This window comes from Pieris brassicae, chromosome 8 (assembly GCF_905147105.1).
Source record: "Pieris brassicae chromosome 8, ilPieBrab1.1, whole genome shotgun sequence".
In the NCBI taxonomy this organism is placed as follows: domain Eukaryota; kingdom Metazoa; phylum Arthropoda; class Insecta; order Lepidoptera; family Pieridae; genus Pieris; species Pieris brassicae.
Window position 1 is genome coordinate 666,040 of NC_059672.1, and position 16,557 is coordinate 682,596.

Sequence of the window (16,557 nt, forward strand, 5' to 3'; positions counted from 1 at the left end):
TGACTTTTCTATACAATACAAGTCTATATAGAAAACGAGTCTACGGGAAGCTAAAAAGGCAGTAATCGCAACCCATTTTAGTGGGTGCGTTTGCGGACTCGAACAAGTACGAACGTATATTCTTTATTTAAACAATTGGAGGTCGTAATCTCCCAGGAAAAAACTCCACCGAGAGTCGATTTCACAGTTCGCTAGTTCGCAAAAGAAAGTGTTTTGTGAAGCGGACTGTGGAAGACGTCCAGGCATCAAGGTAATTAAATTTTGAATTACGTTGAAACGACGCAGGACGGCTCAACCCAAAAAATCTCTTCAGAACACTCCATAGTAGACTTTGTACACGAAGCCTAGCCTAGATAGGCAATGTCTCTGCGTAGAGAGAGAGAGAGAGAGAGAGAGAGAGAATTAAAAGGAACATTTAGAACATACTTTTCATTTTCAATTGGATTTTTGTATAAGTATATAGATAAAATTGTATTGAAAACTTTATTCTTCATTAGTGGTTGTCAAACGTACAATTTCCTGTGAATTGGAATAGATTAGGTTGTTTTCTCTGTCAAAGCTCATCCCCATAACACCTGGAATACTAACAATTGCTTTTAACTTTTGCAGGATTTTACTCAAAACATAAATTGTATCTTCACTTGACAGATAAATCTGTCTGGTGTTGTCTGTTGCTATACCTAAAAATCTTGGATATGTTTTTACAAGAAGAGCGTGGCTCTCATTATATTTGACAGAAAATAGACCAGAGCTATTAATGAAATATATATTGTTTTCAGCGTCAAAAACAAATTGGTTCACCGTATGCTGTATTTCCGGCATCGCTCTTACGGTCCTGTTCAAGTAGGAGTAGGCTTTCAAGCTTGGAAACCTTACGAAGTACAGCCGTTCCTTCACCACCAGCCACCAGATGTCTAGATTACTCACATCTAATCGTTTTAGAGTCTTGAACATCGGATTGTATTTATAAACACCGTGGCTGCCTCCGAAATACATCTCATTGGCCACTTCATCGCTTGCTATAGCGAACGCGTCTTTAACTCCCTTCAAAACCGTGAGCCTCTTAGTGTCAATTTGGAGTGCACCGGGTAGATATTCTCCCTGGCCTGCGTCGAAGCTGAAATACAGTGTGTTAGTTAGTTTGTCAACGGCTAATTGGTTTGGGCTGTGAGCGAGCGAAGCGAGCGTCTGCTTTACAAAACATTGTTTATTTGTCTCCTCGGATGGGAATTCACAGATTTTGGCAACGCTTACGAACATCAAAGCAAATAGGATGAATATTGATTTAAAAATTCGATTTCTTTCTATCATTACTTCAATTGTCGTTCACACGAACCGCAAATAGTGTGTGACTTAATGAACAAACTACGATGGTGGCTCACGATTTGTTGAAAGAATGCATATGAAGTATTCGTAAATATTATTGTTTACGTTGAGACATATGTCTGTTTGTTTTGGGTATGATAGGATACACCAGGCGAGGCGGGACCTTACTGTCACAATATATTTTTTTAAGATCCTTAGAGATTACATAACTCGGAAATGTTGGAACGTCTGCCAAATAATGACACTCGGAGAGGTAAGCAGACGCGGTTGTCTGCAGGGGGGACGAGCGCGTACAAAGTTGCTCCGAGAAACACCATTTACGTGTGTCTTGCGCACCGTGAATTAGGCTGAATATAGTTAGTTGCGCATTACTCGAATTCGCAAGGATTGCATTATTTATTATAAAAAGGTTTACGTATTATGCTTTCGTGTTTTGTTTATATTCTTAGTTTAATATCTTCATTAATAAGTTTTCTTTTGTATTAGTATTTATTTATTAGGCAACGGGCGGCTTTATTGCTAACAAGCTATTTCTGCCAGGCAACCGTAATATGGAACAATAGAAAAAAAAACACCTAAAGAACACAAAATCACATGTGAAACTAACTATAACTAAAATAAAGTAAAATCTAAAGAAAATAATAATAATATATAATATAAATTTTTAATAACTTTAAAAACTGAGCTCGTATGATATCAATTGGTAAGAAATTCCATAGCAAGAATAAGTATTAAGTTACTGTAACAATAGAAAATAAATAAATGTGATGTGACACTCGTGGAAGTGGTTTAGAACATTGTAGAATTTAGGTTAGGTTTAGGTTAAGGTCACAAAGAAGATATTGGACGGATTCATAAAGATGACACTAATCGAATTTAGAAAAAGCGAAAGCGAAATGTTACATTTTATTATTTACGTTAACATTATGAAAAGTGAAGTTTTAGAAGGAGGATATAACCCTGTCGTGCGTTCGAATCACGGGCACTACTGTATTGTTGTTTATGACCGTAAGTAACGTTCGTACGATAAGTAAAAAGAGGAAGCCTTAAATGCAACAATTGACGGTGTGAATTTCAGCAGGCAACGGCTAGCCTATTAAAATAGAGATTTCAGACAAGACCAAAGATGCTGTGACCATTTTTGTATACGAAATCGCAGCAGCCAATAGAATTTAATCGTTTTCAGTAATGCGAAATAAATAATAGGTTGTTTTAGTATTTCACATTTGTATCATAAATGGGTATTGATCATATGTTACCTATTTGATAATATTTAAAAACTTTTAAGCGTGAATAGTAAATCACAATAGTTTAAAACCTGCAAACTATTTCAAATCAAAGCCGAGAATCTAACAGATCTATACCAATTTAATTTTGTCATAATTGCTTTGCTATTTCATTATAGGGATTATTAGTTCCATTCATATGGTAATGCTATTGTTAGGGAACGTCGCGGTTTCACACCGGCTTCAGTACTATCAAGATGACTTTGTTCCATTTAAAATAGTTAGAACTTGTTGTATATACACACACCCATATATACGTACTTATTTTTTTTTCTTTAATGGTGGTTATGTAACCTAACATTAGTTAAGTTACACATATACAGGTGGCCAAAAAGGTATTACCATGAAAGAATGTACATACATTTTTTCATAATAAGAATTAGTAAAAAAAAGTCAATTTTCCTTTAAAAATGTGAGCTGTCACGGGACGCCTGGCAGATGTGAAACATCGACATTCTTTTGTAAAAGTAATATGCAGAAAAGAACATATTGTGATAGGAACTAAATATGTCATAATGATAAAATAAAATATTACGATTTTTTTCCAGATATCGATTACTATTTATTTAATAAACATTTATTTTCATTAAATACAAAAATTTATGAATTTATTTCAAATCGTGACTACTTAATTCGTTTAATCAGTGACTTCGGTAATAGTTATATTCGATGTTGCTTCTGCGGACGGTATTACTGTGACAATTGATCGATGGTAACTGAAGTATGTTACAAAAGTATTGGACATAACATTAGTAAATATTAATTGGCTTCAATATATTAGTAAACTCAAGAATCTTAGCTAGTTATTTCAATATATTACTAAAATCGTAAATTATAAGTATCAATAATGAATGTTTCACAATAAATTTGTTTGTTAATTGTTACAATAATAATTATTATTGTAACAATATACACGATGGTATATATATACAGTCTATATACAGTAGTGTGTACGGCATGCGTCGCCACTCCAGAAATTGGTTTTACGTGCGGCTATAGATGTTTCACATCAAAAACGCAAAAGAAAATTATAACTTTGCAGGGGTCGAGCTAAAGGACCTCCCGTAGAATATTTTTTTGCAGGATCCACGACTTTTTGGCCGACCTGTATGTATATATTAGTTAATAATAAAAGGCGTAAACGAAATATTTACAATCATCTTACCTACGGAGCGAATAAATTGTAAAACGTCAGTTTTGATAGTGATGGTATAAATGGGCCCTTTAGTTTTTCATACTGAGAAATACTTGTATAACATTCTTGTTTTCGGGAATGTACAATACTCAACATCATTTATATTCTTTATAGGTTGTCAGGTGTGTCACTTAGTTTTACGATCCCATAAATCAGTATTCTATTAGTTCAGCATCGCAACCCTTCTAATTGTGTGTATTAGGCCTTGTTTTAAAGGATTAAAGACAGTCAGAATAGGGTAAAAAACGGACTTCACCGGGGCAGGCGTGAACCTTTACTTCGTACTTCACTCATTCCAGTGAACTTCTGTCCAGCCCTTTAGGTGAATGACCACCCCACGACGGCCCAAGCCGAGATCCGAGTTACGCAGGAAACGCCCAATCCGGCCGAGCTGAGCTATAAAGGCCCTTAAGGCCAACAGCGAGATTACATTTAAAAAAAAACATTAAAGACAGTTGACATTTAGCTTAAAATAAAGAACATTTGTTTGAACACCCTCAAACAACCAGCACCGAACTCAAGTTTTATTTTGGTATATTTTTTAAGTAATAAGTTTTTTTCAATTCTCTTTATTATACATCGTTGGAATAATGGATGTAAAGTCTAGGAGAGGACTAGTATTTGTTAATATCGCAGCACTAGCATAATGTTAACAAACAAATGGTTGTCAAATGCGTGGCACTTTGCCTTTAAATAAGAATTGCATTCTTTGAGACTTGCCTTTACATTCTTGAAACCTTATTTTAAATCAAAACACGTCAGCAGCTCGCAAATGGTAAGAAAGCAAACTTGGGATGCTTGAGGCGTATTAAAGGTTGCATACAAATTAGGTATTATCTTTTGCTATATATTAAAAATAAATAAGTGATAAACATTATTTTTTACCGTGCATTTTTTTCTTTATCTCATTAACATTTTATAATCCTTATATCCCATTCTTATTACTAATAAAACGAAAGAATTTTAAAACTGTATAATACAGAATATAAAAGGATGTTTAGCTGTTAGTGCACTATGATTCATATCACCGGTACTAGATCGAATAATTTATATACTAACACCTTCAAATTTAATACTTAAACTCATCATCGTCATCATCAGCCTCTTAATTTTGTCCATTTCTGGAAATACGACCTCCATTTTCCTCCAGTACGCCCTGATCTGGCCTCTCTGTATCCACTGGGGGCCAACCTTCTTGACGATGTCGTCAGTCCACCTAGTCGGTGGGTGGCCCGGTCTTTTGTTCTGCCGAGGGCCAACCTTCTTGACGATGTCGTCAGTCTACCTAGTCGGTGGGTGGCCCGGTCTTTTGTTCTGCCGAGGGCCAACCTTCTTGACGATGTCGTCAGTCCACCTAGTCGGTGGGTGACCCGGTCTTTTGTTCTACCGAGGGCCAACCTTCTTGACGATGTCGTCTGTCCACCTAGTCGGTGGGTGACCCGGTCTTTTGTTCTGCCGAGGTCTTCAATCTCCATTCAACGAGCCTGCGGGTCCTTCGGTTCCTGTCCATGCGGGCTATGTGGCCTGCTCACCGCCACTTAGTTGTTGCGACAGTCCTTACTACTTCGCTTACGTCGGTCTTTTCACGAATGGCCTCATTTCGTTCGCGATAGCTAAGTGATATACCAAGCATTGCACACGTGGACAGCATCCTTCGCCCGATGCGTTTCAGGTTCCCGTCGTGCATTGTGTGAGCGTTATAGTTTCGGCTCCATAAGTAAAGACAAACAGGATGCATTGACTGAAGAGTTTTATTTACTTTCTTTTACTTTAACCGTTGCATGATAGGTATACGTTCTGTTTCCTTAGCGAAAATTTTGTTTTTAACAATTATTGTTAGTTATTTCTGTCTGTGACGTAATTAAGATCATATAAGTACTTATTACGGTCAAAGACCTGTTGTGTTTGAAGTAATAACTTGACATAGAATGCGACCGAATATTTTTTATTTTTATTTTTAGTTGAAACAGCAACTAAGCGAAATAATTATTATTATAAAATTTCACCTCGTAGTTGTTTCCCGGTGAAAATTACCTTTACACCAGACAAACGATATGGACCCAACTCCAGAAATACCCCGAGGCAACGACCCTGGTTATGTCCAACACTAAGAACCTAATTAAATAAATGTTTCACTCTCATACGTCTGACCATCCTACTGACAGCCAGAGGGCACAATATTAGTATGTACCAACAGATCCTAAGAGCAATGTTGGCCTAGAGGTCTATGAGTCTGGTGGTAGTACGTTCGAATCACGGCAGTGCACCAATGGACCTTTCCTATACCTCGCCTATAAAAAAACAAATGCTACAGAAAGATAAGGCCCAGATGTGAAAGGTTTTAGCGCCACTGTTTTTTTAAATTAAATACTATTAATCTTTAAGGTGTTTCCAAGTAAAGAATAATATTAATATAATAAACAGAACTCTGAATAGTTGAGACTAGTTAGATTTGAATTCTGAAGTTTGAGTGAATTTGTTCGTTAAGTTCTTGAAGAATTTATAAACTTATAATCGTATTCGGGCACTATAAGCCTTAATAGTTAGTACAAGTTTAGTATTTTTATACGAAGGAGGAAAAATTATTTGGAGTTTTGTACGTTTATGACATATAAAAGTTTTTCATCGACTGATATAGACTTTTTTTTAAATTGCCATACTATACTAATGTAGTCTTAATATATCTTTATTTATTAACACTTCGTTGTATGTAAAGAAATATAATATAATTGTCATAATTAAATAAAAAAGAGGTCAACTGGCGGGCTGATCGCTTGCGAGCAATTCCAGGCAACCAGTGTGAGAAAAAAAACGAGAAATATAGATACAATACGACAATCCTTGTAAATAAAATGATTGGTCTTAAATTAGCGTGCCTGTGGTTCGTTTTACACGTTGCCTTTATTTGTGAGGAACTATATAACAGAAATAGATCAAAATACTTACAAATAGACTATATCATATATTCGTTAATATTTCAGGAGTTGTATGTTACGTCAATTGTTTTCGTTTCCACGTAACAACTTTGTCAGATACACGGTAAGCGCAAATCTGAATTCGGTGTAGCCCACAGAGCCTATTATAAATTAAGTCTTATACCTGAGCGTGGAAAATGGGTTTACACCATACATTCTACTATACAGGTGCCTGATGAAATCATAGTCGCTCCAGCATATACTTTCTTCCATATTAATGACGAAGATATATTACTGCTGGGACGGGTGTTGAATTATTTAAAAATAAAAATGCCGCGTCGAATTATCTTGAAAATCTTTTCAAATGTTCCCTAAACACTAAAGTACTGCGGAAAAACTCTCATTAGAATATAAACGGTGAATAAATTCAAATAAAACCAGGAATTACAAAGGCCCTAACCGGCCATTAGTACAACAATATGAATAATTCTTTGGAAGCAGACGCACAATGTACTATGAATTTTCCGCTGAGTCTTGATGGATGCTAGTATAATGTATAATTACCGTTTGTTTTATAAAACCAACCTCCGTGTTCTGAGGTAAGTTTGTAGGTTCTAACTTTGACCCCGGCGAAACAACATTGGTTGCGAGTGGACAGGAATGCTTGCTCATTTAATGGAATATAGAATTATGTATTTATTTAAGCAAAGATTTACTTTAAAATAGCCGTAACAAAAATGTATTATTTTGATAGTTACTTCGGTGTAATTAAATTAATTATAACAATTTAGCCGAAAACCATTCACACAAGGATTGAAACGGAGATATTTCTCTAAGTAGCTTGCATATAGGTCTGTTATAAAATGAAAATCAGTATATGTAAGTTCCATATAGAATATAGACTTAAAAAACAGAAATTGACCTAGGTAGGTGGATAATATATGAGCATCATCATGTATGCTGAACTTTCTACACAAATATCTCGGAAACTAAAAGTTAAATCGTGATGAAATCAAAATATTTCAACTTTTTTACAATTAAAGTATAAGATCTTTGTATATCGTCATGTCAAAGTCAAAGTCAAAAATCACATCGGTAACACAATGTACACTTATGAACGTCAATAAAAAAAAATATACATTAATTGAAATGCTTCTAATTTTACATTCATTACCAGTTCTCAAATCAAGGGCGTAGAGCGGAAGAGAAGAACTGGCAATAAACTCTCTGCCACTCTTTTTAATCGCTATATTTTTTTGTATTACATGTAACAATAGCTTTAAAAATGAAATGGTGGTGGTGGGATAAAACGATCAACAGAAGGAGTGGTCTACGCTAATAATACTTAAATGCATGTAAATTTTAATGTTAATGGTAAAAGTTATATTTTGTACACTATAAACATAAGTGGTTTTATTATCTGGTGTCTTAGTTTTTACTGCTAAACTTACGTTATGCATTGTAACTTACCAAAATTGTCACGTTAGGTAATACATAAATTATATAAATAAATCAGTGTCGGCTTCTAAACCTTATGTTTATGTAGCTAAGTCTGGCTGTTACACGCGTATTTATGGCAAAAATCATCGACGCAGGGCAGCCATTGAAGACCGACTCATCAAGAAAGTATGTGCAAACATATTTTAATATGTTTAAATCCGCGCAAAAATTGACGGGGACAATTACGGGCGTCTCCTTGTCTCCTTAATAAACATATTTTTGTCCTGGGCGGGACAGACAGTCCCAGGTGCAGAGGCTGTTTCAGCGCATAGCAATCAGGCATCCACGTAGCACCTGGAATGCGTGGCTGTAGCTTAACAACGTACATAAATCCTTGGAGCAGTGAAGTCGCTGGAGACTTCAGTGCTTCTGGAAGGAGGCAGGCTGGCTTAGTTAGTCAGGACTTTATGCACAACGGATCTAGTGAGAGTAAGTGAATCGAGACCACCAACCTTTAACCTTAAATGCGCGTAAAATCCTTTATCAATTTACTTTTCAAAAGTACTTGGTAAAAGGTTAATTTGATTAAAATTTGCGACTTATATGTTAAGTTAATTATATTTCTCGAGAGATGTCTAAGTTTTTAATTTAAGACGCTAACAAAATTACTATTCTCGTTCATACGAAGTTACTCACTGAAGCAAAGTTAGAACACAATTTTCTCCGCTCCTCAACTCGGTAACTGTAACTTCTAGTTTTTACTCCACATGTTTCAGTCGTATAATTTGTTTCTGAATAGTTTAGGACTTTTTGCTTAGGAGAAAACTATAACGTGGGAGTGTCACACACAGTCGAAATATGAATGTAAAAAAATGGTTACTAATTGGCTGAAGACGTTGATTTATGATGAAACAGAAGATTTAATAACTGTTATTCTGTAACACACCCACTCGCCCACACATACACACACACGCACGCACACACACACAGCACGCGCGCACACACAAACACATACCAAATTTATTTTTACGACTCCGTTTCCATTGTTTTCCTTTAGCACTTGCTTATTTTCTTCTATTTTATCTTATGACAATGACCTGATTGTAGGTGTTCCGGTCCGGTGGTGGAGAGGCTGGCTATCTGTCAATCAGGTCTCCTGTTACAGAGACCAGTCTCTCACATACACTTCCAAATGTTATCATCTTAGTTTAATCATAATAACCTTCTATGTATGTATATGTGAGAGAAGAAATAAAGATTATTATTATTATTATAGTTATACCAGTGGTTTTGGGTTTAATTTTTGATTATAAACTTTTTGAAAGGCACTCGACATTTTATCACCGTCTGTTAAACGCGTTTACAGTTTAACACTTTACTTAACTAAAATGGCAATTTATTCAAAACTTAGACTAGATTGTAATTTCGAACACATTTATGAATATTGACAGATGGCTATATTCCCGATGGGAGCTTTACCGGCGTGTGTCCACTGGACCAATAGGATTACATGCTTCGTCACTCTGACAACTAGGCCGGGTGCTACGATATAATATAATAATATGAAGAGGAATTGTTACAAAAACATTGTGGTGAAAATGCCGAAATGTTGTGTTGGTACAGAAATCTAAACATATGCCTTAGAAGCCTTAAAGGGATCTAGAAAAGTATAATCTAAAAGCATTTAATTTTAGCATAAAATCTATTAACTGGATTATTATAATGCTTTCTTTGTAATTGTAAATATAAATTCTTAGTAAAATCGAAAACCTGTTAATAACTTAGATAAACTTTTTTATTGTTTAATATGTATTTAAAATTTATTTTAGATCAAGTTTAGTAAATGTATAAATTTCAGTGTTACTTGTAATGGAATTTTTGTTAATACACATCTTGCATTTACAATTAGTATTTCTGTTTGTTAGTTTTTTCCTTACAACGCTTGTCTGGAAGAGACCACTTATTAGCGTATGTTTGTATCCCTGATAATTTATGTTATTTTTAATATAAAGAACTTTTAATAAAAAAATCTGTCACAATTCCTATTGAATGGACTTAATATCAATTAAAAAATGAATGTGAAACTGTAAATTGAGTCATAAAGCGTTGCTTTCAAATTCCACTTGTTATTCTTTATGGATGTCAACAGATCTCAGAAGAGGTTCTCGGAATAATACTTTAATGGAAAATAAACCCAATGCCTCACGTAAAATGGGCGAATTTTCCGTGTAGTGAAAACGTAATTTGATGCAATCATATTTTTCAGTTGGGTTCCATTGAGCTTGACACTACGACAGGATTCTCAATAAAAATGAGCGTAACTTTCATGATTTTTGGTAAAACTTGAAGTATCTTGTTTTAGGTGTAACTAAGTTTTGAATTTTATATAAATTAGATTATTAATGTGGTCGCTTTTTTATAGAGAATATTGTTTACACAGCTTCGGGCAAAACTATATTGCCACGAATTTGTACACACGAATTCTGTTCAATTAAAATTTAATAAAGCAAACAAGCAAAATTTGTTTTATGTATAAAATAATATGTAGTTGAAATATGTGAGACGGTTTCGTACAAATTCATAAATAATCAATTTCAAATAGTCTTAAAATGTACAGCAATAATTCATTTTACTATTTCGGAAACTAATGAGATGCTACATATGTGGACACTTTTGACTGGTCCCACCTCCCTGGAATAAGCAAACCCCAGACATCTCCCTCAATCGCTCAAGAGCCGCATTCTACAGCATTACATTTCATTGCCTGGTTTCACCGTGTCTATGTTTATATTTTGTTTACTGTTTATACTATTTTTTTACTAAGACAGTAATGTCAAAGACGCTCTCGCTGGGAAAGCCGTCTGGGAGACGGGGCTTGGAATAGGGTACGATGCGTATCCGCTTTCCTACTTACGACGACTGACTAGACTTCAGACTATAGACACCTAGAATGAGCGATATGTGGGGCGCGAAACAGCTTCAGCGACAAAAATGTTTTTTAAAGATGCAAAAACAGCATACAAACAAATCAAGATAAAGCGTTTCGCACCTCACATGGCGCAGATCCTGACTGGCCTGGAGGCTTTTGGACACTATTTACACAGACTCAAACTAAGAGACGAGCCCCGTGTGTGACTGTGACTACAGAACCGACCAAACGGTGGTTCATTTACTTGTTGACTGTGCAACATTCGGAAGGGCCAGGTGCGATCTTTGACAGACAGATTGCAGCTGGAAAAATTCTGCGGCAAAATTGTCAAACATGTCACTGACATTAATAGCACGAGAGGTAACGCGGGTGGCGCCGATCAGCGGGCTTCCACTTGCCCACAAATATCATGACCATATTTCTAAGTTAATAATGTCCCTTTTTTAAGAAAGGGGAGACTTCGACACTCCCCTGCTACTTAGCTACTCGGTCACATTTCTGACTGACTGCGTGATAGTGTTAATAATAGTTGTTATGTATCAGGATAAGGTAGTAAATGTTATAAATGAGAACTTATCACGTTTGTTTTTGGTAAGTTCATAACAGATTTAATTAATACACAACGTATCGATAACGAAGCAATCCTATCTCAATTTGGTTCGTTACTCGTTAGTGGGGAACACGAAAATTTCACAAAGCCTGTTTAAACATGTTCTGGTTATTACGTCATTTTTATTTTCCCATGTTTTAATTGTAGATCGTACCTGTAGATTGGCTGTGATTGATACAGTATACCTGTTTAATATGAAAATATGTAGAATGGATGGACTTTTGATTTTAAATTGATTATTCATTAACAACAACTGAGCGTTTAAAGGCAGTTTTTTCCGCGCACCACCACTATGAATCGACATAAGGCCAGCAACGCACACGAGCACTCTGGTGAATGTCCCTATGGGTGGCAGTATCCCTTAACATTAGGTCAACACTGGTTTGACTTCCTTTTAAATATATATATAAGTGTGCCAGGTTTGACGCTTTTGTGTTTTATGGTACACTGATTTTTGGCAATTTTTTCGCTTTAGAGCACAAATCTTTGGTCTGCCGAAGAAACTTAAATATTGCACTTTATGCGGTAATTACTTTAAAATTTCTTCATTGGCTACGTTTATTAATTTAATCATTACTTATGGATACACTTTTACTTTGTATTTTCAATTACTACATTTCAAGGTATGAATAAGAGAACTTTGGTTGGCCTACTTGATAAGCGTATCACACTCTATCATGGTCGTGAAATTAAAATCCAGCTATGTCAATTAAAAATACATATATAAAATAATATTATTTCGGTTGAGTTAAGTTCGGTTGCTGCTGGAGAAATGTTCAAATAAATAAAACATTTAGTTCCAGGCTAAACTGCTTTTAATGGTCCAGAGCAAGAATTTATAACTAACATAAAATTAGGGGTTGCGACGTTTTGATATATTTTGTAGTCCTGGGAACGATAATGTTATCTTAATACTTACAAGCGGACGGGCGATGTCCTGTCAAGAAAAAAAGTTAGCTGATACTAAATCTAAGCCATTCCCGAATTTACTTGAAAAACACAAAATTTTATTTTTAAATTTTCATAAGATTTCGTCACTCCATCGATATTGACATCATCATTGGCGGGCTTAGTGGGCGTCATTTGGGTAAAGTCGGAGCGGAAAAGACACAAATAATTATCGTACAGTATTCAATTTAGATTGATTCCTTTTAACACTACAAATAACATTTTAGATTAAATTCGAAAGAGCAGCGGTTTCAAAATACCGATCTCACTTTTAATCACAGTCTTCCAGACCCAACTCGGTCCAACCTCTCTGTAGTGTTCTGCGTTCCCTGAAAGCATTGTCCAAAGTTAAGATGGTGCTTCAACAATTGAACAATTAAATAGCAAATCGAATTAAAATATAAATTCTTTTAGATTCTTAAAAGTAATGTAAGGAATCTCAATGACTCCGAGATATATAAAGTTGTATTTATGATAAAAATGGCGTTGTAAGATTATTTGGTTAAGAGTGAGAATTGTTAAAATCTAGTGTGAATTGGTAAATTATCTCTATAAAGGGTGTCTCGAAGTTATGGGACATGAAGGGAAAGTGCCTTAAGTATTGTAGATAGGAAAATTTACTGAAATAATACTTTATGTTATTTTTTAAAGTAAGTAATTCTGCATTCAATGATTTTCTAAAAAATACTTGCCTCGTCTGGGTATCGACTTAAATGTAAAAAAACCACCCATACTTTTACGATGCCAATCGAAAGAATGGCCAATAACTAATAACTCTAAGAAAAAACACTTTTTGAACGGATTAAAGCTATGTATTATTTTTAAAACTTATAGTTATTTACATAATTCTAATTTTTTCCGACGTTTCGCGTACTTTTCAGTGTGCGTGGTCACGCTGACTGAAGACGAAAGGTGTTAAATGTCAAAAGTATCACAGCTGCAGAGAAAGTTGTTTTATCTGTATTTATTGCCCCGAAGTTTATAATATTATGTTAATAACTATAAGTTTTAATAATAATACATAACTTTAATCCGTTCAAAAAGTGTTTTTCTTAATGTGTAAAAGCTATTTTAACAAAAGACAAAACTAATAACTCTTCTTAAGTAACATAGTATTTTAAAAGAAAGGAACAGCGTGAAATTAATCACAATGTTTCTTCCCATACTCCTCCGAAACGGCTCGATCGATTCTTATGAATTTTTTTAATACATATTCAGCACGTCTCAGTCTACTATCTATATTTAAAACCCCTAATTGATAAGAGGTGTCCACTCCAAATTTTATTTCTTTATTTTTAGACTAAATTTTTTGTATCTATTTCTTTATAATACAATTAACAAAAATTCATACAACCCTTAATTGTCACACCTCTACGATCAACCCCTATTTTTTATTATAGTAGATAACTAATATACATGGCAAAACGACGTTTGCGGGGTCAGCTAGTATAAATATATAAAATAACTAACTAACGTTACTCGAGCCAATGCGGAATTAAATCCAATTCTTATTCTCCCAGTGCAATATAAATTTATTGCCTCTATTCAAAAGCATAAAATGTCGATATCAAGAAACTAAAAATTTTACACTTAGCTTAGTACGTGGGGAATTACCATAGACTACATGTTTGTTTTATCACGTGAATATAGGTTAGATTGATACAGAGATATGATCCAATTTGACCTTATATTAAAGGTATGCTCTGGAAATGTGGTGTTGGACGCTGATGCTTGGAAATCGCTGGACAGCTAAGGAAACAAACGTGTACATATTAGTACGGTCTTGCGACACTTTGTTACCAATGCATCCAGAGTTTGTTGGACATGTAACATGCATCCAGTGAGTTGAGGAAAACTCATAATGAGTTCAAGAGACGGACGGACTGGCAGAGAAGAGAGCACCAGACCTCGAAGCCGATCCTCTAGTCTCTGGACCGTCAAGTAAAGGCCCATACAGGTTTTACTGTCTGTCTCGTCTGTTTGTGGATGAAAGGGTAGAGTGGAGGATGTTGTGCGGTCAACTGACACGACCTTCTAAAACGAAGAGTGCGAGTGAAGAAGAAGAATTATAGGTATCAGGATGTAACTAACACACGTTACAGTGATGTACCCAGAGCTTTCATATACTATCTATATTGAATGAAGCTACATTACTCATGACCTACATGTATATACTGTTTCGTAGGTTTTCTTTATAAGAAGGGATTCTGTGTCTGAAGAGTCCTTATTTCTGTCTAACATATAGCATTATACATAACAGTACAAGCAGGTATTTACGACGCACATAGAAACTTATTGTTACAGAACTATTTACTTGACTTGACGTAATGTCCCATAACCACTAGATAAAAGGGGTAACCACAGTCAGTCTCCTCCTTAAGCTTCGTATTTCACCTTCTCCAAGTCCTTCCGGCTGTCTTTGTCTCATGTGCAACTGTACGCCGCCACGTTTGCTTGGGATGACCACGCTTCCACTTGCAGGTTCCAACTAGCTTTGGAGATATAATTGGAATCTCTTCGTCCGTCATTTGTCTTACTATTCATAAAAAAAAAATATTAGTGGTGCTACAAACTTTGTAAGTCTGAGCCTCTGTATCTGTTTGATTTTTATCATTTGTCAATCTAAAAGGCAAGTAGGTGATCAGACTCCTGCAACTGACACATGTTTTCAGTCACCGTTCAAGCGAATGTTTAATGCGCATATAGATAGGAAGTCCATTGGTACTCAGCTGAGGATCCAAGCTACGACCTCAGAGATGAGAGTCGAACGCTGAAGCCACTAGGCTAACAATGCTCTTAGTTCTTGCTATATGTTATATAGCCTATCAATAACCGTATACATTATTTGTAAAAAAAAAATATTTATCAGTCTAATTGCAATCATTTCTTTACTACATGACAGTTGTCATGTAGATTTACTCGTATAATGATTGTTCTTTGGTAAAACATTCTAATTGAGCATTAAAACAGTATTTAATGTGCATATATTTTCTTATTCCTAGAAACAAATGATACCAATTTTTCTATAACATATGTAGCGTGGTAATGCTTTTAGCATTGAACGCCTTTTATAAAACTTCACGCTTCCTGATTGCGAGGGCCCCACACGTACTGAATTAATGAGCCTATGAGCAGTAATTGAGCAATACGTACGGATGTGCGAATCACGTATTTCGCATTATATCCCGGTTTTATCTAATCAACAGAAGAAGATAGAAGCTAGATAGTCCAGAACGTTAAAAGCATTTTAGGTAAGGTTAAGAAAGTATTACCAATATACAAAGAGAAACACAAGAAAACGCAAGAAATCCAAAAGATAAAGACAATAAAAGTCAATGAAAGTTTCTTTAAAACCTAAACAATCAAATATACAGTATTCTTAACCTACATAGTAAAGTCGGCTCTAATAGAAGAGTCTTTCCTCTAACTTCGATTTTGTTCCCTTTGGAGTAGAGACTCTTGGGTCTTGGGGTGTCAATGCACAGGCGCTAATTAAATATTAAGGTTGGCGCCTGGTTGATAGTAGCGATGACTCCAGAGCTGGTGCAGTCTTCGCTGACTGAATAAGTATCGCAATACATCGAGGAAATGCTGCCAGCGTTAAGGTACACAGTGACCGAACTTTTAAAATTTGTTTTTAAATTTGTTTTTTTGGTTTATTATTATTACAATGAAATTAGTTTTTAAGAACAATTCTTCAACAAATTTAATGAACTTATTAATATAAATATTAATTAAATTAATAAATAGATGAAACATTTTTAACAAACCTACACTGTTAACCCAAATATTCTAAGATTTTAATTGTAATAGACACAAATACTATTGCATATGGAAAGCTACTCATTTTATGTTATGTGATGCTGCAACTTGTACCACTGTGGTTGCGATGTTCATACTTTATACGT

The 16,557-nt window shown here is 35.1% G+C and overlaps 1 protein-coding gene across 1 annotated transcript; it reads right to left on the bottom strand.

The window, feature by feature from the left end:
• Positions 1–348: 348 nt before the first annotated feature.
• Positions 349–1,297, bottom strand: LOC123713468 (ommochrome-binding protein-like). The gene has a single exon (XM_045667144.1). The coding sequence runs from the start codon at positions 1,258–1,260 to the stop codon at positions 484–486; it is 777 nt and encodes a 258-aa protein (XP_045523100.1). The 5' UTR covers positions 1,261–1,297; the 3' UTR covers positions 349–483.
• Between the last annotated feature and the right edge of the window lie 15,260 nt (positions 1,298–16,557).